This window comes from Quercus robur, chromosome 4 (assembly GCF_932294415.1).
Source record: "Quercus robur chromosome 4, dhQueRobu3.1, whole genome shotgun sequence".
In the NCBI taxonomy this organism is placed as follows: domain Eukaryota; kingdom Viridiplantae; phylum Streptophyta; class Magnoliopsida; order Fagales; family Fagaceae; genus Quercus; species Quercus robur.
In genome coordinates this window covers 84,500,509-84,527,917 of record NC_065537.1, presented here as the reverse complement: position 1 = coordinate 84,527,917, position 27,409 = coordinate 84,500,509, and the positions used below count along the sequence as shown (strand labels likewise).

At 35.5% G+C, this 27,409-nt stretch overlaps 2 protein-coding genes, 1 long non-coding RNA gene and 1 pseudogene across 3 annotated transcripts; all 4 read left to right on the top strand.

The window, feature by feature from the left end:
• The first annotated feature begins 1,770 nt into the window (after positions 1-1,770).
• LOC126722808 (disease resistance protein RGA2-like) lies at positions 1,771-7,761 on the top strand. Its single transcript, XM_050425951.1, has 6 exons — positions 1,771-4,106; positions 4,485-5,134; positions 5,420-5,512; positions 5,945-6,131; positions 6,975-7,160; positions 7,409-7,761. Exons 1-6 carry the CDS (start codon positions 1,771-1,773, stop codon positions 7,419-7,421), a joined length of 3,465 nt encoding a protein of 1,154 aa, XP_050281908.1. The 3' UTR covers positions 7,422-7,761.
• Positions 7,762-8,463: 702 nt separating this feature from the next.
• Positions 8,464-9,817, top strand: LOC126724099 (uncharacterized). The gene is made up of 4 exons (XR_007654614.1): positions 8,464-8,687; positions 9,050-9,150; positions 9,264-9,347; positions 9,452-9,817. It is a non-coding gene; the product is annotated as an uncharacterized LOC126724099 (long non-coding RNA).
• A 2,803-nt stretch (positions 9,818-12,620) lies between these two features.
• On the top strand, positions 12,621-16,567 carry LOC126724087 (putative disease resistance protein RGA4). Its single transcript, XM_050428280.1, has 3 exons — positions 12,621-16,114; positions 16,187-16,324; positions 16,469-16,567. Exons 1-3 carry the CDS (start codon positions 12,630-12,632, stop codon positions 16,470-16,472), a joined length of 3,627 nt encoding a protein of 1,208 aa, XP_050284237.1. The 5' UTR covers positions 12,621-12,629; the 3' UTR covers positions 16,473-16,567.
• A 3,098-nt stretch (positions 16,568-19,665) lies between these two features.
• Positions 19,666-27,236, top strand: LOC126722807 (linoleate 13S-lipoxygenase 2-1, chloroplastic-like; annotated as a pseudogene).
• The last annotated feature ends 173 nt before the right edge of the window (positions 27,237-27,409 follow it).

Sequence of the window (27,409 nt, the reverse complement as noted above, 5' to 3'; positions counted from 1 at the left end):
ATGCAAAGGGCCGTAACAATATGATTTGTAGAAAGTGGGCTTGAAAGGCATGACCTTGGGCACAGGTCGACGGTTTTATCGTGGCGTCTAGGGGAGTTCTTATATGGAGCCTTATACCCTCCCCTTTCTTCCTTTTACCGGGGGAGAGCCAGTCCCCACCCGTCCCCCCTCCCCCCTCCTTCTGGGGGGTTTTTCCCTTTTTATACTCGTCCTCCTTCTCTCTTTAGAGTCTACGTGTAAGTTTTATTTTTTTGGGGTACAGACCTGTCCCGTCAACCCATGCCTAGAGTGGTTTGAGGTCATTGAGAAAGTTAAGGGGTATGGTTTAGAGTATGGACTTGTCAGATACAGGGTTTAGTATTATGATTTTGGCAGCTTTTTCCCTTACCCTACCCCTGCACTCAGTTTGCCCCTTTCTTCAGGCATTTCGTGAGGTGCCGAGCAAGAGGTCGTCCTCGGCTTGGCTCTCCTCGGCTTGGGCCCTAATGTAGAATGGGCCTGGGCCATGAGTTCTCTGTCCCCACAGGTATAAATTCAATTAGATTTTAAATTGAACTTTAATTTTGCGTCATGAGTCCCATCTAATTTATTAATTTTTGTGACAAGTGAATTATTGAGAGCAAAAACTAAAGAGTTTAAATCCAATTATATTTCAAATCATATAATATATATATATATATATAATTATTTTTAAATGTACTCATGCATTGAGTTACGCACTAGTTTCAATAATAAAATGAGGGGGTTTTGAAACTGATATTAAAAAATTATTAAAATAGAATATCATTTCTAGAGTTAAATGTGAAAGATACCCTTATCCAAATTAAACAACATTTCTTTCACATTAAATCTAGTATTTCTTGAAAAATGATTCTATTAAGGGGATTTGGTATGATACTTGGAGATTGATGAGATTGGGACCTTTCTCAGATTCAAACAGAGAAAACCTTAGAAAAATGCACCTCCTGTGTACTAGTTATTGTGCCCAAGATAAATGCCAGCATGCTAGCAGGTAGTCACCCATCAAAAAATCCATAATGATGACTTCTCACTTGCAACGCTAAGAATTCTAGAGATTCAACTTTAATTAACTGATTGAAAGAATTTAGCATTGAAGATACTTAAAAAAAAAAAAAAAAAAAAAAAATACAACATTGCACCGTCGTAAGATTTTTGTCTTCCTATCAATACCCTTTGAAAATATATTTTATTCTCAAAGACAAGTGAGGGTGAATAATGCCAGCTATTTTAAGTTCACTTATGAAATAAAAAAAAATCTAATAAGTGTGAAAAACTCAGGTGCAAACTTTTTCACTAAAGAAGAAAGATGATATTATTATTGGAAAAATGCTAGTATTATTTATAATCCCATCGGCAATTATTTCTTTCGCATGCTATGTATATTTTATTTCGTTCGCATCGTTGTATTCCACTACATTAATATTGTATTATTGTGCAAAGGGTTTACTGTCATCGATGCACTCAAACAGCTTGTGCCAACACGGTTTTCTTTTGGTGTAGTGGTGGGGAGCTATTATCATACAAGTTGGGGAACTGTGCATTTTCCGTTCTTGTGTTCCACAACCACGTGCATAATAGTATTATACTAAGACCTCACTGTCTTCGAAGCAGTCAAAAGAGTCAAACCGCAAACTCCATCCCTTATCACAGATCACAGATCCTACTGCTCTTACTTTTACTCTTACCTTCCAGTGCTCAGTTCTCACAAAGACAGCATTAGCATTCATTCAATTCTCTCTAATTCAAGAAATGGCGGAAGGAGCTCTGTTCGACGTTGCTAAGGGAATCATCGGGATAGCGGGCAAACTAGCACTCCAAGAGGTTGCGCTTATCTGGGGTGTCAAAGACGAGATCAACAAACTGAAGGAGGCGGTTTCCAAAATCAGTGCTGTGATTTTGGATGCAGAGGCGAAGCAACACGACAGTGAAGTGGTCAAACTGTGGCTGAAACGGCTTAAGGATGCCATGTGTGATGCGGATGACTTGCTGGATGAAATCTCCACTGAGGGCTTGCAACGGGAAGTGATGACCCGGGACAAGAAGGCCAAAGAGGTACGCATCTTCTTTTCCAAATCTAACCAGCTTGCATATGGTGTTAGAATGGGTCATAAGGTTAAGGAGATGAGGGAGAGGCTAGTTGCTATAGCTGCGGACAGGCAGTTTCACTTGGATGAACGTCGTGAGGAGATACAAGTCAGGAATGAGTCAAGACGGCAGACTCATTCCCTTGCAAGTGCTGAAGATGTTATTGGGAGGGAGGAGGATAAGAAGGCCATCATTGGATCTCTGTTGGATCCCAATGTTAAGGAGAATGTTTCTGTCCTTCCGATAGTTGGTATCGGAGGACTAGGAAAGACCACAGTTGCTCAACTTGTCTTCAATGATAAAGAACTCAAAGACCATTTTGAGCCAAAAGTGTGGGTGTGTGTCTCTGAGAATTTTGATGTGAAAATAATTGTTCAGAAAATCTTGGAGTGTGTAAAAAATGGGAAACTAGCAAAAGACCTTGAAATGAACACGTTAGTCAATGATGTTCATAAAGAAATTAATGGAAAAAGATACTTGATTGTGTTGGATGATGTGTGGAATGAGGAGCGTGAAAAATGGTTTAGTTTGAAAAAAATTTTGATGGGTGGCGCAAGAGGCAGTAGAATAGTTGTGACTACACGTAGTCAAATAGTGGCAAAGATTTCACAGCCTATTCAACCACATGTGTTACAGGGTTTAGATAAACAACATGCTTGGTCTTTATTTATGAAGATAGCGTTCAACGAGGGGCAAGAACCGAAGAATGCAAGTTTTGTAAATATTGTGGAGGAGATTTTGAAGAAATGTGCGGGGATTCCGCTTGCTATAAGAACAATAGGAGGTCTGGTAAATTCTAAAGAATTCACAATAGAGTGGTTATCATTCATAAACAAAGAACTTTCAAAAATACCTCAGAATGAAGATGACATTTTACCAACACTAAAGGTGAGTTACAATCATCTCCCGTCACACTTGAAGCAATGCTTTGCTTATTGTAGTCTATTTCCAAAGGATTTAGAGATTAACAAGTCAAGTTTGATTAATATGTGGATGGCGCAAGGGTTCATCACGTTGTATGACGAAAAACAATGTTCAAAAGATGTTGGTCATGAGTATTTTATGGATTTGCTTTGGAGATCATTCTTTCAAGAAGTTGAAAAAGATAAACTTGGCAATATTTCAAAATTCAAAATACATGATCTCATGCATGATATAGCAATACAAGTAACGGGATCAGAGAGCACCACCATTTATTCAAAAGAGAAAGACATTGACGAGAAAACTCGGCATGTGTCATTTGGGGATATATTGCACTCATCATCGGAGATTCCAATCTCATTATCCAAAGCAAGAAGGATAAGAACATTTCTTTTGCCATGTCAACCATGTCAACCAGAAGGAAGGTATGAAACCATGAAATCAAATGATTCAATTTCTAGTGAAATTATTGCAGGTTTTAAGTTCATACGCTTGTTGGATATGCATGACATGGGGATTAAAACAATTCCAAGTTCTATCAAAAAGTTGAAGCATCTAAGATATCTTAATCTTTCTTGGAATGGAGATATTGAGATGCTTCCTAATTCTATTGTCAAGTTGTACAATCTGCAAACACTTAAACTCTCTAGCTGTTTTGGACTTAAAGAATTGCCAAGAGATATTAACAAATTAGTCAACCTCAGGTTTCTTGAGATTGATGGGTGTTCGGGTTTGACTCATATGCCAAATGGATTGGGCCAATTGACTAATCTACAAACATTGTCAAGATTTGTGATGAGTAAGGGTAGGATTGATTCAGTGCCTAAGAGTTATGGTGGATTGAAGGAACTTGACAAGCTAAATGAGCTAAGAGGAAATCTCTCAATTGAAAATCTCAAACACGAAAAAGATGCCGCATTAGAGTATAAGGATGCAAATTTGAAAGAGAAACAACGTCTTGATAGTTTGCACTTAAATTGGGTATACGAGGCCATTGATGAGACAGGTGCCGGTTATGATTACATGTCATTGGAAGCCTTGCAACCACATATAAATCTCAAAGCACTGAGTTTAGAGCAGTACGGGGGAGTTATATTTCCACATTGGCTTGTGTCGCTCACAAATCTTGTCCAATTTAAATTATATTCATGTAAAAAATGCCAATATCTTCCACCGTTGGACCAATTTCCTTCTCTCAAAATTATTTATTTGGGCGGATTGGATTGTTTAGAGCACATATCAGATTCAGAGAGAGGTAACAGTGATTCTTTATTCTACCCATCTTTGGAGACACTCGATATTTGGAATTGCCCTAATTTAAAGGGATGGTGGCGGGGAAGGAGGGATTCTCTTCCTTCATTTCCTCGTCTTTCTTATTTACAAATTTGGAGATGCCCTCAGCTGACTTCCTTTCCTTTGTTTCCATATCTTGAAACGTTGTGGCTACATATATGTAGCTTGAACTTGAAGCAGTCATGGGAGAGGATGATGATAAACAACAAGACTTCAGGGAATCTACCATCAATCGCTTCTTCTTCTTCTTCTCCTTCTAGAATTGTTGCCCCTCTCTCCAAATTAAGTTACATGGAACTATATGAAATAGAAGAAGCTTTGCCAGAGGAGTGCCTACGAAATCTCATTTCTCTCCGTACTCTACAGCTACACAAATGTCCTCTTCCTCAAGGCATTCGATATCTTACGGCACTTCAAAATCTGAGTGTTTGGTACTCTGAGGTGGTTGATTTATCCAATGATTGGGATGAGATGGATTGGCAAGGACTTAGGACCCTTCTCTCTTTGAAATTCTATGGACTTCCGAAGTTGGTCTCTCTCCCAACGGGGCTTCAATATGTCAGCTCTCTACAATTTCTCAGCATTTCGTACTGTCGTAGTTTGATAGCTATACCGGAGTGGATCAGCAAACTTATATCTCTTCAGAATCTTTCAATTTCGGATTGCCCTAAATTGGAATCATTGCCAGAAGGATTCGGTGCCCTGAATTTGCAAACACTATACATTGGAGGATGTCCCATCTTACAGAAAAGATGCAAGAAGCAAATCGGGGAAGATTGGCATAAAATTTCTCACATTCCCAATTTGAAAGGAGGTCTGTCTCAGTAAGAAGAAGAGCCAGGTATATAAAAGTCTACCATTTTACTCCCAACCTTCAATTAAAAAACAAAAAAAAAATCCAAAAGCCCAATTGCTTAAGGTGATTAAATTTCAGATGAAGAAGAACCAAATGAAGAAGCAAAGGAACCTGCTCGTCAGAATTGGGACTTAATTAAAGCTTTTGGGTGCTGCAATTGTTCAACTCAGCAACTCACTCACTGGTACTATCTCCTTTCCTTTGTTTATCTGCTAATAATTTTCTCATAGATTAATTTCTTAGATTTTATTAAATTCCATCTTTGGATTTTCAACCGGGTTGATGTGGTGAAGTATTTGATTTCCCATTGTGTAACAGAGTCAAAATTGGCAAAAGGTAATATTACTAGGAGAATTGAATCAGATACTCATGCCGTAGGAATCAGCTCATTGTACAGGTATACTGTTGCTTCAGTTCCATTTTATATAAAGCTTCCAATTTGCTGTTCTACAGATTATCTCATGTATCACAATTTATTATCTAAGTTAAATCACCATCGGATCATGCTTTATAATAAAATATAATTTTCAAGCATCATGGTTTTATTTTGAAAAATTGCTTGATATTTAGAAGGAAAATGTTACTATATGTTACCAAAGCAACGACCTATCTAAATTTTCTCACTTTGTTGATTTTAATATTGTTAGTTGGTTTGAGCTATAAAAAAACGAAAAAAAGAAAAAGAAATCTTCCACTGACCTGTTTTATAAAACCAAATATACTTTATAGAGATCGGGCGCCTATTAATTATTGTTGTTGTGATTACAGAAATATTGCAATCAAGACGGTTCCTTTTTTTTAAGCTATTTTTCCTATGGATAGTAGAAGTCAAAGAGAAGGAACTCAAAGCCGCCGGCGCTGAACCCTTGCCCAACGGCTGCCACGGTCTCCGCATCCATGGCTGGGAGATCGAAACTCACAAGCCCTCCATTCTCACCTCCTCCAACCTCCAGCTGTCAGTCTCTCTCTCTCTTTTCTTTTCTTTTCTTTTTTTTTTCATTTTTTTATTTTTTTATTTTTTAAATTACTAAACTCAGAGCATAAACTGAACCATTTCATATAATGATTTTGTTGTTGTTGTGTTAATTTTAGCTTGTGCAAATTGAATTTTGCTTTCTCTCTCACCATATCGCTAACTATATATAGTCGAAAAGCGGTGATCAGTCAGGTTTTCTTGAATGTGATGAAAATGTTAGGAGAAGTTTTGAGTAGTTATGTGGAAACTGAAAATTGGTAAAGTCTCTTGACATTGTCATTATACTAGGAACCTAGGATCATATGCCGCCTTCACTGGGATCAAAAATTGACATAGAAAACAAATGTACATTGACATGTATGGACTTTGTATACAACATTCTTTTTTGCAATTTGGATTTTATTTGGTAGAGGTCGAGTGTTTGAGTCGAGGAATCAGCCTCTCCAAAACAAATTGGGAATAAGGCTTATTTGGTGGTAGTTATGGAAAATGGAGATCTTCATGTTGCCAGAAGAAGTTTGATGATATATGTTAGGGGTCTATGAGTATATGTTTCATCAGCAACATTCGTGGTCCAGCTCTGTGTTTTTCTTCAGTTAAGTTTAGTTGGGTTCGAAGAGCAGGCAATTCGACAGCTCACGAAGTTGCCAGATTTGCTCTATCTTCCTGTTGGTCCCTCTTTTTCCATAATGGTAATCTTCTGCCAGTTATCGAGTCTGTTTGTAAAGCAGATAACCCAGCTTGTATTTCCTTTTCTTAATTAAAGTTATTGCAGATTATCAAAACAAATTATGTCATGATGGTTATGTTATGTGCTTTCAGGTGGGAAGAAAAGTTTCAAACTTCTCTCTTGCCAGAGATGGTTTTCAGGGAGGGTTGTTTAGTTCTTAAACATGTGGATAGTGGCACCAAAATTCATTTCAATGCATTCAATGCTCTAACTGGCTGGAAGCAGGAGGCCTTATGTCCAATTGAGGTCCCTGCAGCAGCAAAGTGGAAATTCAGAAGGTAAGCTAGGCATCTGTATATAATTTCTTTGTTGTGGGCAACTAGGTCTATAAATTTCTTCAAGTATAAGTCTTGAAGGATTACTACTTTTGTGAACTGTAATATCACCTACTTTATTAGTTTACATGTGGAACTGTTTTTTTGAACCTGATGCATCATTTTAATATGGGCGCTGCAAGCAATAGAGTGTAAGGCTGCACATTTGAAAGAGAAACAATGCCTTGATAGCTTGTACTTAAATTGGATAGGAGAAGACATTGATGAGGCGAGTGTTAGTTGCGATGAGATGTCACTGGAAGTCTTGCAACCATATATAAATCTCAAAGCACTGCGTTTAAAGTTCTATGAGGAGTGAGATTTCCACTTTGGCTTATGTTGCTCAAAAATCTTGTCCAATTTAAATTATATTTATGTAAAAATTGCCAATATCTACCATCAATCGCTGCTTCTTCTTCTTCTTCCTCTCCGTCTTCTTCTTCTTTTACAATTGTTGCCCCTCTCTTCAAATTAAGTTACATGTGTATACAGAAATGGAAGAAGCTTTGCCAAAGGAGTACCTTTGAAATCTCATTTCTCTCCGTACTCTATATCTAATCAAATGTCCTCTTCCTCAAGGCATGCGATATCTTAATGCACTTCAAGATCTGAGAGTTTGCAACTCGGAGGTGGCTGATTTATCCAATGATTGGGATGAGAAGGAATGGCAAGGACTTAGAACCCTTCTCTCTTTGCAACTCTCTAGTCTTCCAAAGTTGGTCTCTCTTCCGATGGGGCTTCAATATGTCAGCTCTCTACAAAATCTTGAAATTAGCTTTTCTCCTAGTTTGAAGAGCCAGGTATATACCCAACCCTCCAATAAAAAAAAATCCAAAACCCATATTCTTTTTCTCTATTGTTCTGTTTCAACATTTTACTGTATTTCTTGGTGATTAAATTTCAGATGCATAACCAAATGAAGAAGCAAAGAAACTTGCACCTTTGAGACTTAATTAAAGCCTTTGGATGCTGCAATTGTTCAACAACTCACTCACTGGTACTATCTCCTTTCTTTTGTTTTCCTTTTCCCCCTTTATCTGCTCATAAAAAATTATGTAAACTTTCTTTCATCTAATTTCTTACATTTCAATAAATTTCATCCTTTTTTTAAAGCTATTTTTCTACTGATAGTAACGGTAGAACCTGATGCATCATTTTAATGTGGATGCTGCAGGCTTTTATCGTTTATGTTTTTATGCATCATTTCTACAACAATATGTGGCTTTCTCAAGTTTTTCATCAATGGAGGTAACTTATATACAGTATCCTAACCTCCCTCTCCAGTGTACCTTATCCTTGTTTCTTTTGTTTCTTCTTTCACATCTCTAACATGCGAGTGTAACTAATGATTGTCTGTCATTTGATCCTGTCCATTTACATACTAACATCAATTCTTATTTTACTGTATTTCACATGCATCAGCACAAGACAAGAAGTGGAGAGTAAATATATGGCCCTATGGATAAGTGATATATTGCTTTTAATCTCAAGGTAAGCCTACTTATCTAAAATCGTAATGGTTTAATTACTGCTTTTGTATATTTTAGTATTTTAGATTGCAAATTTTACTTGTCTGAATTTGTTTCTAGGTATAATTTTTGTATGTCTCTTTTTCTTTCCCTCTAATTATCCAAAGACACTTTCCTGGGTAATGTGGGAGCTGTTTCACCAGTTTGTATAGCAAAATACCTATGCATGCATCATAGTCCTTGTTTGAAGACATTTTTGCTTTATCTATTGAATGGGAATGGGAGAGGAAGAGGAGGATTTCAATTCCTGTGATCCTAAATAATATAAAACATATGATTGGAAACTTTTTGTATATCTTTTCTCACATATTTGAAAAATACAAGAGGATGTAGGTCAAGAGTGCACTAAGCTGCTCACATCCCAGAGATTGGAATTTCTTTTGCAAGGATTTAGCTCGTGTGTCTACAGGTTTCTCAGTAAAGATGTAAGTATTAATTTTAACAAAATAACAAGGTCCAAACTAAAATTCGTTTATTGAAACTAGGAGAAAATAATGGTAACTATCTCGTTCCTTAACTAATTAATCTTTCGCCGTAGGTTTGGCTTCAATTTTTGAGTTTTTTTTCCCCCTGCAACATGATAGGCAACAACAACAATAAAGCATTAGTCCCAAATATTGAGGTCAGCTATGGATCCTCATTTCCTCTCAAAAGTTATTCCTTTTTTTGCAATGTGATCGAAAACTTATTATTCACTTTTTTATTTCTCAAATTTTGGTCGGATAGGTTATCATGAATGAAAGCTATAGCTTGGTGTTACCACTCAAAGTATTCCCTGCTTTTCACGGTGAATGATTCTGGGACTTCTCAACAAGGGTTGCTTGGGGAGTTCCATTACTTAATAAAGACGGCATTCCTTTCATCTCTGGATTAATTTCTTAAGGTTGCTTAGTATACCATGGAATTATATTAGAAATGTGGCTCCTGTGAAATATCACATGAATCTAGAGCCTTGTTGGAATTTTTTGTTTATTGCTGTCTGATAGGTTCAGGCTTGCTGGTGTATTTGTATTTCTTCTGCTGGTTCAGATTTGCTGCTGTATTTGTGTTGCTGTTTTTCAGCTTGGTTTCAATGAAATTTCTGCTTGATTATCCAAAAATGAAATAAAATAAAATCTAGCACTTTTCTATTCTAAAGAACAGGAGTTCCTAACTTGTCTCATGGCTTCTAAATTGAATACTGGACAACAACAGCTATCAGACATAAGAGAACAAATGGTTTTATTTCCAACTATTTGAGTTCCAAAACGAAATTAGAAGATCTTTACGTAAATTGGGCCCTTTTTCTTTTGAATCAACGTTTTGGCATTTCTTTTGGGGAATGGTCTTGCTAACATCCAGGATGCTAAGCATGAATCTAGACTATACGTGTATGTGAATGCCACGTGATCCTGCATTAAGTATTAGCATTGCAGGAGATATGAAAAGATTGACACTTGGAAAGCCTTTCAATGACGCCTTGATATACACATTGGATACAACTTCAATTCAAAATCTTAGGCCATTTTGCTTGGGGATTAACTCAAAAAAAATCTCTCAAACTCAACACTCCTGGGTCAGGTTCAAGCCTCTACCACATCTGACCAGATGGGCCTCTATATCTTTCAGGACACTCTTGCCAATTGAACATACTAGCAATAACGCTCTGTTACCAACTATAAGAAAATATTTTCGATATCATGTGAAACTGATGAATCACATGAGAGGAAAATAATTAAAATAATTAACAAAGGGATTGAATCCTATTCCTCTCTTTTCCATCATTCCTAGTTCAAAAATCGAGAGCTTTCTATGATCATATTATTGCCCTATTCTCCTCGAATTCTCAGCTACTTCCCATCTCATATGTTAAAACAAAACAAGACCCGTCATCTTGCTAGCAACTCAAATTAGTAAATTTGATACGTTGATGTAATGCTGGGCAAGTCTTTTTGGCAAATTAAGGAAATTCCCCTGTTGTCTAGCCTAATAGATGAATAATTTTACTTTATTTTTGCGTGATTTACATATAGGACAGGATGCTTAAATAATCAAATGCATATTTTTTTCACAAAACGTGAATAATGTAACATATAGATAAAAATCGAATAAAAATATTTTGTATCACTTTTTATGCTTCACTTTTTATTTTTTATTTTTTATTTTTTTTCACCAATCATGGTATACCATGTGTTTTGATATTTTTTTCCAGGGGCAGAACTTACTTACTAATAATCACTTATTACATTAGTAATTTATAAAAAAAACTTACAGCTCTAGCATTTTTCTCATTTTAGTGATCATAAAAAAATTTAAAGATCTAAAATCTAAAACAAAATATATAAGCCAAAAAAAAAAAAAAAACCTCAACAACAAAAATTACCAGTAAAACTAAAAACAAAATTAAGCTTAATTAACTAATTTTATCTAAAATAAATAACCTTGCCCTTTAAAAATTTTCTAAACAAAACTAATTTTGTACTTAACTACCAAAAAATAAAATAAAATAAAATAAAAGTCTTAGTAGCTAAGTAGCAAAATTAGAGGTTGAAATCACTGCATATAGCCAACAGTAAAACTGTCTCCCCTAACTCAAAGTTCTGGTTCCATCCCTGTTTTTTTCCATTTTAAATTTTGATTATTTTATATAAAAAGTGAAACAAAAAAATGGCTAGTTGCGATTGGTGGAACTCAAAAGGTGATAAAGATGATTTGTATTCCTTAAAACCAACGTATAACTTAAGCAAGAAGCTTTTAATTGACTTATTTTAAGATTGTTGATGAGTTTAGTTTCATTGGATTAACTTATTTTGCTTGAAAATAAAGTAAATAAATTGGAAAATAAAATCAGTACAGTATAATGACTGCTCTCATTGTCCATACTTCGTTGACAATAATATGTATTTTTTTAATCCTTAATTAACAATGTACTCTTATACTTCATTGGCAAACAATAACTATCAACAAGGATGTATGTTTTGTAATTCAATTAGTTGGTAATTCCTAATATTTCTAATTGATACATCTAGGATTTAAATTCTCACTCTCTCCAAAATATAAAATTATCAACCAAAAAAAAAAAAAAAAAACAATGGTAGAATGTCGTTGGGTTATTATCGTATTGGCAAGTCAAGTTGTTAATTTTATTTGTGATATAATATCTATGAAATTAATTTTTCACCATTAAAAATTTATAGTAAATTAGATATGTATAAACTGTTATAAGATTTTTGTCTTCCATTTTTGTCGTTTGAAATTATATATATATATATATATATATATTCCCAAAGATAAAACACTATGAATGACCATATATATATATAAACAAGCCAAATTTAGTGCACATATTCATCTTATTTAATTTGATAAACAAAGGTATTATTAGTAAACAAAATGATATGCAAAACTGTGTTAAAAAGTGAAAACTCAAAACTTCCTTGAGTCAGTTATCTTGGTTCTATAAAAACAAGAAGCGTGGAAAATTTAGGTGCAAACTCTTTCCGCATGGAAGAAACTGGATTTTATATATATATATATATATATATATATATGTGGAAAAGGCTATCATGAATCAACTCATAGGCCCATCCCCAATTCAGCCATGGTCCTTACTTTACCCTTAAAAAAGTCATAGGCCTCACTGAAGCCCATCAAGATAAGTTTTCTTTTACCCTTCCTGAATCAACTCCAATTAGTGGGCCTTGAAATTTCGGACAACCTAGCTAGTATGTATCAACAAGAACAGTATATAATTTCTGTGGACCCAGAAATGGTTAAAAACTACAGTAGTCAGTAGTGCATATCATCGTACCCCACACGGTTTAATAATGGCGAAGAGTGGAAAGGAAACACTTGTGGTCCACACGGTTTTCTTTCGGTGCTGAGGTCCACACGGTTTTCTTTAATAATGGCAAGTTGGGGAACTATGCTTGTTTTCTATGCATCCTTGTACCCCACATCTAGGCGTTTTACTTTCATCGAAGCACTCAAAAAGCATGGTCTTTCTCATTTATTCCACCTGAATAGTCCCTTCCCACCCACTGTCACAGATTGTTCTGGCTTTACTCTTACCCTCCAGTTCTCTATTCTCACAAAGACAGAATTAGCATTCATTCAATTCTCTCTAATTCAAGAAATGGCCGAAGGAGCTCTGTTCGACGTTGCTAAGGGAATCATCGGGATAGCGGGCAAACTAGCACTCCAAGAGGCTGCGCTCATCTGGGGTGTCAAAGACGAGATCAACAAACTCAAGGAGACAGTTTCCAAAATCAGTGCTATGATTTTGGATGCAGAGGCGAAGCAACACGGCAGTGAAGTGATCAAAGAGTGGCTGAAAGAGCTTAAGGATGCTATGTGTGATGCGGATGACTTGCTGGATGAAATCTCCACTGAGGCCTTAGGACGGGAAGTGATGACCGGGGACAAGAAGGCCAAAGAGGTACGCATCTTCTTTTCTAAATCTAACCAGCTTGCATATGGTGTTAGAATGGGTCATAAGGTTAAGGCCATGAGGGAGAGGTTTGATGCGATTGCAACTGAAAGCAAGTTGCTTAAGCTTGCTATAGCTGCGGAGAGGCAGTTTCAGTTGGAAGAACGTTGTGAGGAGAGACAAGTCAGGTATAAGGCAAGACAGCAGACTCATTCCCTTGCAAGTGCTGAAGATGTTATTGGGAGGGAGGAGGATAAGAAGGCCATCATTGGATCTCTGTTGGATCCCAATGTCAACGAGAATGTTTCTGTCCTTCCGATAGTTGGTATCGGAGGACTAGGAAAGACCACAGTTGCTCAACTTGTCTTCAATGATAAAGAACTCAAAGACCATTTTGAGCCAAAAGTGTGGGTGTGTGTCTCTGAGAATTTTGATGTGAAAATAATTGTTCAGAAAATCTTGGAGTGTGTAAAAAATGGGAAACTAGCAAAAGACCTTGAAATGAACACGTTAGTCAATGATGTTCATAAAGAAATTAATGGAAAAAGATACTTGATTGTGTTGGATGATGTGTGGAATGAAGAGCGTGAAAAATGGTTTAGTTTGAAAAAAATTTTGATGGGTGGCGCAAGAGGCAGTAGAATAGTTGTGACTACACGTAGTCAAATAGTGGCAAAGATTTCACAGCCTATTCAACCACATGTGTTACAGGGTTTAGATAAACAATATGCTTGGTCTTTATTTATGAAGATAGCGTTCAACGAGGGGAAAGAACCGAAGAATGCAAGTTTTGTAAATATTGTGGAGGAGATTTTGAAGAAATGTGCGGGGATTCCGCTTGCTATAAGAACAATAGGAGGTCTGGTAAATTCTAAAGAATTCACAATAGAGTGGTTATCATTCATAAACAAAGAACTTTCAAAAATACCTCAGAATGAAGATGACATTTTACCAACACTAAAGTTGAGTTACAATCATCTCCCGTCACACTTGAAGCAATGCTTTGCTTATTGTAGTCTATTTCCAAAGGATTTAGAGATTAACAAGTCAAGTTTGATTAATATGTGGATGGCGCAAGGGTTCATCACGTTGTATGACGAAAAGCAATGTTCAAGAGATGTTGGTCATGAGTATTTTATGGATTTGCTTTGGAGATCATTCTTTCAAGAAGTTGAAAAAGATGAACTTGGCAATATTTCAAAATTCAAAATACATGATCTCATGCATGATATAGCAATACAAGTTATGAGTTCAGAGAGCACCACCATTTATTCAAAAGAGAAAGTCATTGATGAGAAAACTCGTCATGTGTCATTTGGGGATACATTGTACTCATCATCGGAAATTCCAATCTCATTATATACAGCAAGAAGGATAAAGACATTTCTTTTGCCATGTCAACCAAAGTATGATACCATAAGATCAAATGATTCAACTTATATTGCAATTGTGGCTAGTTTTAAGTTTATACGCTTGTTGGATTTGCATAACATGGGGATTAAAACAATTCCAAGTTCTATCAAAAAGTTGAAGCATCTAAGATACCTTGATCTTTCTGAGAATAAAGACATTGAAATGCTTCCTAATTCTATTGTCAAGTTGTACAATTTGCAAACACTTAAACTCTCTAAGTGTGAAAACCTCAAAGAATTGCCAAAAGATATTAACAAATTAGTCAACCTCAAGTTTCTTGAGTTTGATAAGTGTTGGAGGTTGACTCATATGCCAAATGGACTGGGCCAATTGACTAATCTACAAACATTATCAAGATTTGTGATGAGTGAGGGTAGGATTGATTCAGTGCCTAAGGGTAACGGTGGATTGAAGGAACTTGCCAAGCTAAATGAGCTAAGAGAAAATCTGTCAATTGAAAATCTCAAACACGAAAAAGATGCTGCATTAGAGTATAAGGATGCAAATTTGAAAGAGAAACAACGTCTTGATAGGTTGGACTTAAATTGGGTATACGAAGCCATTGATGAGACAGGTGCCAGTTATGATTACATGTCATTGGAAGCCTTGCAACCACATATAAATCTCAAAGTATTGAGTTTAGAGCAGTACGGGGGAGTGACATTTCCACATTGGCTTGTGTCGCTCACAAATCTTGTCCAATTTAGATTATATTCATGTAGAAAATGCCAATATCTTCCACCGTTGGACCAATTTCCTTCTCTCAAAATTATCCATTTGAGCGGATTGAATTCTTTAGAGCACATATCAGATTTAGAGAGAGATAACAGTGATTCTTTATTCTACCCATATTTGGAGACGCTCTATATTTCAAATTGCCCTAATTTAAAGGGATGGTGGCAGGGAAGGAGGGATTCTCTTCCGTCATTTCCTCGTCTTTCTAATTTACAAATTAAGAATTGCCCTCAGCTGACTTCCTTTCCTTTGTTTCCATATCTCGAAAGATTGAGCCTAGTTAAATGTAACTTGAACTTGAAGCAGTCATGGGAGAGGATGATGATAAACAACAAAACTTCAAGGAATCTACCATCAATTGCTTCTTCTTCTTCTTCTCCTTCTACAATTGTTGCCCCTCTCTCCAAATTAAGTTGGATGAATATAGAGAACACGGAAGAAGCTTTGCCAGAGGAGTGCCTACCAAATCTCATTTCTCTCCGTACTCTATTTCTACTCGAATGTCCTCTTCCTCAAGGCATGCGATATCTTACGGCACTTCAACGTCTGGAAGTTCAGTTCTCTGAGGTGGTTGATTTATCCAATGATTGGGATGAGATGGAATGGCAAGGACTTAGGACCCTTCTCTCTTTGGAATTCTATTATCTTCCGAAGTTGGTCTCTCTCCCAACAGGGCTTCAATATGTCAGCTCTCTACAAGTTCTCAGCATTTCGTCCTGTCATAGTTTGATAGCTATACCGGAGTGGATCTGCAAACTTATATCTCTTCAATATCTTTCAATTTGGGATAGCCCTAATTTGGAATCATTGCCAGAAGGATTCGGTGCCCTTACCTCTTTGCGAACACTACGAATTGGGCTTTGCCCTAAATTGGAATCATTGCCAGAAGGATTCGGTGCCCTTACCTCTTTGCAAACACTAAAAATTAGAGGATGTCCCATCTTACTGAAAAGATGCAAGAAGCAAATCGGGGAAGATTGGCATAAAATTTCTCACATTCCCAATTTGGAAGGAGATCTGTCTCAGCAAGAAATAAGAGCCAGGTATATAAAAGTCACCATTTTTCTCTCAACCTTCAATTAAAAAAAAAAAAAAAAAAAAAAAAAAAAAAAAAAAATCCAAAAGCCCAATTCTTCTTCTCCTTTGTTCTCTCTCAACGTCTGTATTTCTTGGTGATTAAATTTCAGATGAAGAAGAACCAAATGAAGAAGCAAAGGAACCTGCTCGTCAGAATTGGGAGTTAATTAAGGCTTTTGGGTGCTGCAATTGTTCAACTCAGCAATTGGGTACTATCTCCTTTCTTTTGTTTATCTGCCAATAATTTTCTCATAGATTAATTTCTTAGATTTTATTAAATTCCACCTTTGGATTTTCAACCGGGTTGATGTGGTGATGTATTTGATTTCCCATTGTGTAACAGAGTCAAAATTGGCAAAAGGTAATATTACTAGGAGAATTGAATCAGATAACCATGCCGTAGGAATCAACTCTTTGTACAGGTATACTGTTGCTTCAGTTCCATTTTATATAAAGCTTCCAATTTGCTGTTCTACAGATTATCTCATGTATCACAATTTATTATCTAAGTTAAATCACCATCGGATCATGCTTTATAATAAAATATAATTTTCAAGCATCATGGTTTTATTTTGAAAAATTGCTTGATATTTAGAAGGAAAATGTTACTATATGTTACCAAAGCAACGAACTATCTAAATTTTCTCACTTTGTTGATTTTAATATTGTTAGTTGGTTTGAGCTATAAAAAAACGAAAAAAAGAAAAAGAAATCTTCCACTGACCTGTTTTATAAAACCAAATATACTTTATAGAGATCGGGTGCCTATTAATTATTGTTGTTGTGATTACAGAAATATTGCAATCAAGACGGTTCCTTTTTTTTAAGCTATTTTTTCTAAGGATAGTGACAGTAGAACCTGTTGTGAGCACTTTAGGCTTTCTCAAGTGAATCATCAATGGAGGTAATGTATTCCCTGCTTTTAAGGATAGCTTAATTTCATCTTTGGATTAATTTCTTAAGGTTGCTTTGCATACCATGGAGTTATTTTAGAGATATGGCACCTGTGAAATATCACATAAATCTAGCACCTTGTTGGAATTTTTTGTCTAGTGCTCTGTCTGATAGGTTCAGGCTTGCTGGTGTATTAGTATTGCTGTTGTAAAGTGTCATTTTTTTGTTGTCCTGAGTTGTAACTGTCTTAGTGCTCTGTCTTGTCCTGGCTCAGACTTGCTGTTCTATTTGTGCTTCTGGTTTTCAGCTTGGTTTCAATGAAATTTCTGCCTGATTATCCAAAAATAAAATAAAATCTAGCACCTTCTATTCTCAAGAACAGGAGTTCCTAACTTGTCTAATGGCTTTTAAATTGAATACTAGACAACAACAGCTATCAGACAGAGTAGAACAAATGATTTTATATCCAATTATTTTAGTTCCAAAGTAAAATTATAAGGTCTTTACACAAATAGCACCCTTTTTCTTCATTTTTCATAAAAAATTTCCAATTATGTTATATGAGTAAATTTTTTTCTGGGCAGAAGTTGACTTTCAAGGTAAAGGCGAGACTGTTCACCTAAATGAGAAAGATTGATGCTTTTAAACGCGAACTTCCTATCTTTGTGGTTGTGGGATGTTGGAATCGATACCAAGGCTTATTAGACTGAACTCATTGGTATTTATCTCATTTCCTTTTTTTTACCTTTTATCTGCTCTTAGGATTTTTGATCCTTAATTTATAACTTTTACATATTAAGAAAAAAATGTGACTTTTCCTTCATCATTTACTTCTTTCTAAAAATTGCATATTTGTTTTTCAAATTGAGCTGGATGAAATGACGTATTTGATGGGCTTCAACTATTGTTTGAACTGAGTAAAATTTGGCTCAAGGTGATATCAAGGTAATATTGCAGGAAGAATTAAAGCTTGCAACCATGCTGCTGGAATTAGCTCATTGTATAGGAATTTTTCTGGTTCAAAACTTCAAATCCTTTTTATATGTAAGTACCCAACTTGCTGTTATATCTTCAAATCAAAATCATAATAATAATAATGACTCGCGATTTTGTCTAGTAGCTTGGTCTTATTTGAAAACACAGCTCGATTTTTTGAATCATTTGGTAAATTCCAATAAAATGGAAAATGTTCCTATGTGTTATTGAAATAGAAAACTACTATATTTTTCTCACAATCAATTTTTATATTATAGGTTGCTTGGGAGAGAAAAAGAACAAAAAAAAAGAAAAAGAAAAAAGAAAAAAGAAACTTTGGCATATGTTTCATAAAACTAATTATCATATATTATAAAACTAGAGATCCAAAAATCTGTTAATTACAGAGATATTAGCAACAGAACTTGATGCATCATTGTAATGTTTGCGCTTCAAGCTTTGATCATGTACATTTGTATCCTAATTTCTATTTCTAGAGTCCTTTTTGTTATTTCCCCCTCCTTTCTTCTTTCACCCCTTTAAGACCCAATTTACTTGTAGATTGTTTGTCATTCCATATGATTTCTAGTTGTCATTCCATATGACTTCTTGTTGTGGATCCTCATTTCCTCTCAAAAGTTTTTCCTTTTTTGCAATGTGGTTGAAAACTTATTATTCACTTTTTTATTTCTCAAATTTTGGTCTGATTGGTTATCATGGATAAAAGCTATAGCTTGGTGTTACCACTCAAAGTATTCCCTGATTTTCATGGTGAATGATTCTTGGACTTCTCAACAAGGGTTGCTTGGAGAGTTCCATTACTTAATAAAATCAGCGTTCCTTTCATCTTTGGATCAATTTCTTAAGGTTGCTTAGCATACCATGGAGTTATATTAGAGATATGGCACCTGTGAAATATCACATGAATCTAGCACCTTGTTGGAATTTTTTGTTTACTTCTCTGTCTGATAGGTTCAGACTTGCTGTTATATTTGTATTGCTATTGTAAAGTGTCATTCTTTTGTTGTCCTGAGTTGTTATTGTCTTAGTGCTCTGCCGCTTGTTCAGACTTGCTTTTGTATTTGTGTTGCTGGTTTTCAGCTTGGTTTCAATGAAATTTCTAAATGATTATCAATAATAAATAAAATTTAGCACCTTATATTCTTAAGAACAGGAGTTCCTAACTTGTTTAATGGCTTTTAAATTGAATACTAGACAAAAGCAGCTATCAGACAGAAGAGAACAAATGATTTTATTTTCAACAATTTGAGTTCCAAAGTAAAATTATAAGGTCTTCACACAAATTGGACCCTTTTCTTTATTTTTCATAAAAAAATCCTGTTATGTTATATAAGTATATTCTTTTCTGGGCAGAAGGTGTCTTTCAAGGTGAAGGCGAGTTTGTTTACCTAATTTAGAAAGATCAATGCTTTTAAACATGAACGTCCCCTCTTTGTGGTCGTGGGATGTTGGAATGGATACCAAGGCTTATTTGACTGAACTCACTGGTATTATCTCATTTCCATTTTTTTACCCTTTCGCATATTAAGACAAAATACATGTGACTTTTCCTTCATCGTTTTCTTCTTTCTAATAAATTGCATCTTTGTATCTCAAATTGTGTTGATGAGATGTGTATTTGATTTGCTTCAACTATTGTTTAAACAAAGTAAAATTTGGCTCAAGGTAATATTGCAGGGAGAATGAAATCTTGCATCCATGCTGCCGGAATTAGTTCATTGCATAGGAATTTTGCTGGTTCAAATCTTTTTTACACCCAACCTTCAAGTAAAAAAAAATCCAAAGCCAATTCTTCTCCATGCATTGTTCTCTCTAAACGTCTATATTTTTTCTTGGTGATTAAATTTCAGATGAAGAAGAAGCAAAGAAACCTGCTCATAAGAATTGGGACTTAATTAAAGCTTTTGGGTGCTGCAATTGTTTAACAACTCAACAACTCACTCACTGGTATTATCACCTTTCTTTTCCTTTCCTTTTCCCCCAATATCTGCTCATAATATTCTCATTCTTTAACTTATATCTTTGCATGTTTAGGAAAAAAAATAATGTGAAATTTCTTTTATCTAATTTCTTACATTTCAAAAAATTCCATCTTTTTATTTTCAACCGGGTTAATGTGGTGATGTATTTGATGTGCTTCATTACCCATTGTGTAAACAAAGTCAAAATTGGCACAATGTAATATTACTAGGAGAATTGAACTGGGTAACGATGCCATAGGAATCAGCTCATTGTATAGGTATTTTGTTGCTTCAAATCCTTTTCATATATATAAGCTTCCAATTTTCTGTTATGTCTACAAATAATGCCATTTATCACAAGTTGTTATCTAAGTTAAATCACTATGACATCATGCTTTATAATAAAATATAATTTTCAAGCATCATGGTTTTATATGTTACCGAAACATCAAACTATCTAAAGTTTTATCAGTTTGTTGATTTTAATATTGTTGGTTGGTTTGAGCTAAAAAAACAAGAATTCTACCACTGACCTATTTTATAACACCAAATATACTTTATAGAGATCAAGCACCTATCCATTTTTATTATTGTCATCACAGACTAAGTGCCCGTTTGGTTTGGACGTTTTACTGCGTTCAGCATTTGCATTTTGTGCATGGAACCCACGCTACAGTAAACGCGTCCTTCTTCCTTCTTCTTTTTTTTTGTGCATGAACAGTAATCGCAAATGTTGACTTCCCACTGTGAACAGTGATCCGTGCACTGTTCATGGACTCACAAATTCCACTTTTCAGTCACTTTTTCATTAAAAATGGGTTCCATGACACTATTCACATATTTAAAAAATATTTTGCTACAGTCGAGACAAATCCTTGTTTATTTTTATAAAGCTATTTTTTCTACTGATAGTAACAGTAAAACCTGATGCATCATTTTAATGCGGGTGCTGCAGGCTTTTATCATGTACATTTATATAGCCAGCTTTCTACAACAATATGCGGCTTTCTCAAGTGATTTATCAATGAAGGTAACTCACATACAATATCCTAACCTCTCTCTCAAGTGTCCTTTGTCCTTATTTCTTTTGGTTCTTCTTTCACATCTTCAATATGTGAGTGTAATTGATGATTGTTGTAATTTGTTCCTGTCCATTTACATACTAACATCAATTCTTGTTTTAATGTATTTCACATGCATCAGCACAAGACAAGAAGTGGAGAGTAAATATAGGGCCCCATGTATAGGTGATGTAGTGCTTTTAATCTTAAAGTACATTGAGATACACGGATGATTGCTTTCATATAGTCTGCATATAGCCTCAGGACTCCTGTGAAAGGTAAGCCTACTTATCTAAAATCGTAATGGTCTAACTACTGCTTTTGTATATTTTGGTATTTTAGATTTGTAACTTTTACTTCTCCTGTGTGAGTCTGTTTCTAGGTATAATTTTTTTATGTCCTTTATTTTTTCTCTCTAAATATCCAATGATACTTCCCCTAGTAATGCCAGAGCTGTTTCACTAGTTCGTATAGCAAACGAGATATGCTTGCTTGCATCATAGTGCTTCTTTTAAGACATTTTACCTTTATCTATTGAATGGGAAAGGGGGAGGAAGATGAGGAATTTAATTCCTGTGAACCATATGAAACATAAGATTGGAAACTAATTTTTGTATCTTTTATCACTTATTTGAAGAATGCAGGAGGAAATTGGTCATGAGTGCATTAACCTGCTCACGAGTACAACTGTACTTTTATTCACTTTTAGTAATCAGTAATTCAACACATAGTTGATTGTTTCAAAGTGAAATATAAAATAATAATAATAATAATAAAATTAAAAAAAATAAATGATGACATGTGTTATCTAGTATGGATTAATTTGCAGAACTTAGCATCTCATGAATCTTGATTAGAACATTGTTTTCTTAAGTTGGTAATTCCTTCGTAAATCTGCAGCTTGCGTTATAATCAAATGCCAAGGATACAGCTTATGAGAAAGAATATAACATGAGATGTTGGTCAATTAATGCAGGTCAACAAAAGCAAATGAAGTTTTTCAAACAAATTTGTGGAATCCAAGTTCCTGTGCTAGATGATGAAATTTTTTTTTATGAGAATATTGGTCAGTGAGAATCTCTATCATTTTAGAGCTGAATCAGGAAACTTGTGCTGAAGAGCTTAAGATTATTCACTTTTGAATTGGTTGAAAAAAGAAAAAAAACGATTATCCTCAGGAACTGAAAATTTTAGGTTCCATGAGTAAACTATGTTTCATAGATATATTTGCAGCCAAGTCTAGACTGAATGTTAAAAGAGAGCAAAACTGAATTGATATTATCAGTACAATGCCATCATCAAAAAGTAATAACAAGGAACCTAGACTAAACCCATTTTGATCCTAGTAGCACTGAGTAACTTGTCTCATAGGTAGAGATAACTTGACCTACAACTATAGGCTTAAAAAACACCATGGGCTGTAATATGTTTGGGCTCAAGGGCCCTAATATAACTAACACATAATACAGAAAATTAAGAATGTTATGATGAAATTACAGTACACAAACATAACACTTTGTTTTACTTTGGGTTCTTGGTGCTAAATCAGGTTGACCATTCGATTGTGGAAAGTTTTTCTCAAGGAGGGAGGACGGTGATCACATTAAGGGTTTATCCAACTGAAGCAATTGACTGGAGTTGTTCCGCATGAGCTCTTGAAGCCATTCTCAAAGCCAGGGGTCATTGGTGGGGGAGTTGCTAATAGCATATCCATCTAATTCAATGGTGATAGTATAATTTTTCAAATAAAGTAGTTGCAGACCCACACGATATGTGAAAATAAATAATATTTTGTAATTATAATATAATGTATAATTTGTTCTCTAAAATTTCTTGAAAATTATTTGTTCTTCCTTAAAATTAAAAAATTTCTATTCAGTCCAATTTGGAAAAAGCTAACATAAGAAACGAAATTCATACATTAGTTTCATGAATTCAGTTTGCTTTAATAGCATTTTTTTTTATCAATTAGATAACGATAAGACCTTTTGAACCATTTTAAAATATGAAGATGATTCTAGAATATATGTCAAAAGTTGAGGAAAAAATATAGAATTTAACCAGGAAAAAAAAAGACCTGCTTTTCTTTGAGTATTTAAGTACTTGATCTCAAATATGTTACTTATTATATGTGACATTGTCCTTGTATGCAGTCTGAAAATTCTAGTTTTAACTTTATGCCAGCAAAATACATTAATAGAGTGCCACACGTTTTTTAAGAGTAAGAAGTACAAGACATGTTATTGTGTCTAGTTGAAATAAAGAATTGGAATGTGATATGTTGTAGAATGTAGCTTTAAACAGAGTAGTTCCTGAATAAAAAGCTATAATGATTAATGGTTATGATCATGTACAATTTGATTGTACTATACAACTATGTTCTCTGAGATTGTATAAGATAAAGAACAGTGGCAACTACGTAAGATCATCAATAACTGAAGCTTTGTGACTCTTCATTATTTTGACAATGTAGACCCTTTGTCGGAACAAAGAAGCAGCAGTGTATATGTGCCTAGGGACGAGGCATTCTCAGAGGTGAAGCAGTTGACATTTTCGGTGAAGACCCTAAAATCTGTGATGCATGCCCTGCGGCCTCAGCTTGAGAAATCACTTCTTGACCCCCACTTGGGATTTCCACACTTCATTGCCATAGACTCACTATTTTGTGAAGGACTCACATTGCCTAAGCCGACAAATGCCAGCTTCTTTCAGTCAATACTACCAAGGCTAGTGAAGGCTGTAACTGATACTCAAGAGAATCTTTTGCTTTTTGGGACCCCTGCATTCATTGATAGTATGCATCCTGTTCTCTTTGTATGACTTTCACTCTCTCTATCTTTGTCTCTGTCTGGCTCTCAGTTGTATACATGAATCTTCTTTTGCAGGAGATAAGTTTGCTTGGTTCAGGGATGAAGAATTTTCTAGGCAAACTCTAGCTGGTCTTAACCCATATAGCATACGACTAGTTACGGTATGCATTTTTCACTACATAGGCAGTTCATGCTAAACACTAGTTTCATCTTCACGATTTGAATTTTGTTAGAGAGAGAGAGAAAAAGTCATAATTAATGTTGTGTGGCCTAATGGCCTATGCCCACAACAGAAAATCCTTGACGACCACATCTTTGTTATTTGAATTATTGTACTACAATGAACCCAATGTAAGATACATGCAGTAGATAACACTAGGCTAACCTTAGGGTTGTAGTACTTGTGTGATTATGATTAGTTTGCTTGCAGTAAAAGTACATAGGTACATTACATAGACCTCAAATGAGTTTAGGTCTCTTGAGCCATAATATTTTCAACATTCAGAACAAAAGAAATATGTTCAATTTGCAATTTCACTACGTACCAAATGGCTAAATATCTGAGTTATTCAGTGGAAAAATTTGTTTATAATCTTAAATGGCATTAAAATTTGTGAGTTATGTCATGTAGGATTGGCCCATGAAGGGTAAGCTTGATCCTAAGATCTATGGACTGCCTGAAACTTTGATTACAACAGAACTAGTGGAATGAGGGATCAGAGGCATTATGACTGTTAATGAGGTTACATATGTACTCATAATTAGATGTCAATCTCCCTATGTTCCTTTCCTTTTGATGCTAATACTCCACGCAAAGTGTGCCTATGAATTTGCCTCTCTTTGTACAGTTACAATTGCTACTTGTCCGAATAGTTATTTTCAACATTTGCATCTCATTTAAAAATATTTAATCTAAATATGCTTTCCATCAAATGCTAAGTGTGCAGATAGGTATACATGTAATAAAAACTAAAAGATAAAATTTTTATTACATGGGAAATCTTGAGAAGCAAAAAGTGCTCCCATCATTGCATAGCATGTTTTACCTGAAATTTCCAATGATTATCTAACTGTATCATCTTGCACTTACCTCTCTTCATAGGCAATCCACCTGAATGGTTGATGAATGAGTCCTCTAATTTCCACGGTTGCAGGCCTTGAAAAGTAAGAGGCTATTTGTGTTGGATTATCATGATCTGTTACTACCTTATGTGAACAAAGTATGAGAGGTAGAAGGGACTGCATTGTACGGTTCAAGGGCATTGTTCTTCCTTACTAAGGATGGCATACTAAGGCCTGTTGCCATTGAACTCACCTGGCCTCCAACTGGTGACAAACCCCAATGGAAGCAGGTTTTTACCCCAACGTGGGATGCCACAGGTTGCTGGCTGTAGAGGCTGGCTAAAGCTCATTTTTGTGCTCATGACGTTGGTTATCACCAGCTTGTCATTCACTGGTGAGCACTATGCAAACATGAACTCAAATCACGATAAATTGGCATTGCAATCAACTCCTTCTGTGACTGATTTTGGACAACCCTGAAACTATGGTTAAAGAATTTCCCTTGATATCATGCTAGTTGTCTACTTGGGCTCAGACAAATCATAATTGTTATCATTGATTTTTGGGATTCTTTCTTTGTACTTTTGTAGGCTGAGGACTCACTGCTGTACAGAGCCATACATTATTGCAGCTAACCGACAATTAAGTGCAATGCATTCAATTTACAGACTTTTACTGTTTTACATCCTCATTTCAGATACACAATGGAAATCAATGCTCTTGCTCGAGAGAGCCTCATTAATGCAGGTGGGATAATTGAAAGTGCCTTCTCACTGGCTAAATACTCCATTGAATTCAGTTCTGCTGCTTTCGACCAGCTCTGGCGGTTTGACATGGAAGCTTTGCCAGCAGATTTGATTAGAAGGTATTGCAGATGATCAAAATAATATAAGATTGTTCTAGTTTTATTCATGGTTCCTATAAGGCATAATCAGATGAAAAGTTATCTGTGGTTATACTTAGGTTGCTACTTTTTCACTCAGCAGTTTCTTAACTTCTTGATACTCAATGAATTGTCAAGCTTGCAAATTACTTTGCATAACACCCTCAATGAAATTTCAAAACAGTATTGTTGATCAACTTTCAGGGGGAATGGTGCCCTTGACTAGAATGGTGAAAAAGAATACACGTGATCGATAATGACTAGATTGTTGAAGTTCCATGGCTGATCCCAAAATTTGGGGACTAAGGCTTGGTTTTGCTGTTTTTTCAGGGGAATGGCAGTTGAGGATCCAACAGCTGAGCATGGCCTGAGGTTAACCATTGAAGACTACCCTTTTGCCAATGGTGGTCTAATCCTTTGGGATGCCATTAAGCAATGGGTAAGTGATTATGTGAACCACTACTACTCTGAACCATCTCTTGTTCAGTCTGATGGGGAGCTTCAAGCTTGGTGGACAGAAGTTAGAACACAAGACCATGCAGACAAGAAGGATGAGCCATGGTGGCCTGTCCTGAAAACACCAGAAAATCTGATTCATATTTTAACAACCGTATGTGAACTTTGGGCAGTATGCAGCTGTGAACTTTGGGCAGTATATGTTTGCTGGTTACTTCCCTAACCGGCCTTCTATAGCTCGAACCAACATGCCAGCTGAGAATCCATCTGATGAAGAATTCAAGAACTTTTTGAAAAAACCAGAAGTTGAACTGTTGAAATGCTTCCCTTCACAGATTCAAGCAACCAAGGTGATGGCTGTTTTGGATGTTCTATCAATTCACTCACCAGATGAGGAGTATCTTGGTGAGAATATGGAACCATCTTGGGAAGAAAATCCTGTCATAAAAGCTGCATTTGAACAGTTTAGTGGCAGACTGAAGGAGCTTGAGGGAATCATTGATGAGAGGAGCACCTATTTGAAACTGAAGAATAGAGTTGGAGCTGGAGTTGTACCATATGAGCTCTTGAAGCCATTCTCAAAGCCAGGGGTCACTGGTAGGGGAGTTCCTAATACCTTATCCATCTAATGCGATGGTAGTAGCATCAGTTTTTGTGTAAATAAAATTGGGTACATGTACCGAGGAATTTCACAACTCTTCCATCCCATTTGATTTTCATGGTTAAAACTTAAAATGCTATTTGTTCAATTCCAATCAGATCTAATTTTTGGTCACCACAATAATTGTAGTCAAAACCACAATAAGCTGAGGAATCAACTTTGAGGTGCATTTTGATGAACTGGGGATTGAATATTAAAAGACCACATGACTTGCATACACATCTGAATTGAGATGGGACTTCAGGTAGTATCAGGAGTATGTTGGTG

What these genes read in the sequence shown, in the direction of transcription:
- LOC126724087 (XM_050428280.1), top strand. Translation starts at nt 12,630, where the DNA reads ATGCTTGTTTTCTATGCATCCTTGTACCCCACATCTAGGCGTTTTACT. An exon ending in GAAGGATTCGGTGCCCTTAC is followed by an intron (nt 16,115 to 16,186) that starts CTCTTTGCGAAC and finishes CGGTGCCCTTAC; the next exon opens with CTCTTTGCAAACACTAAAAA.
- LOC126722808 (XM_050425951.1), top strand. Translation starts at nt 1,771, where the DNA reads ATGGCGGAAGGAGCTCTGTTCGACGTTGCTAAGGGAATCATCGGGATA. An exon ending in AGAGTCAAAATTGGCAAAAG is followed by an intron (nt 5,513 to 5,944) that starts GTAATATTACTA and finishes TTGTGATTACAG; the next exon opens with AAATATTGCAATCAAGACGG. An exon ending in ACCTCCTCCAACCTCCAGCT is followed by an intron (nt 6,132 to 6,974) that starts GTCAGTCTCTCT and finishes ATGTGCTTTCAG; the next exon opens with GTGGGAAGAAAAGTTTCAAA.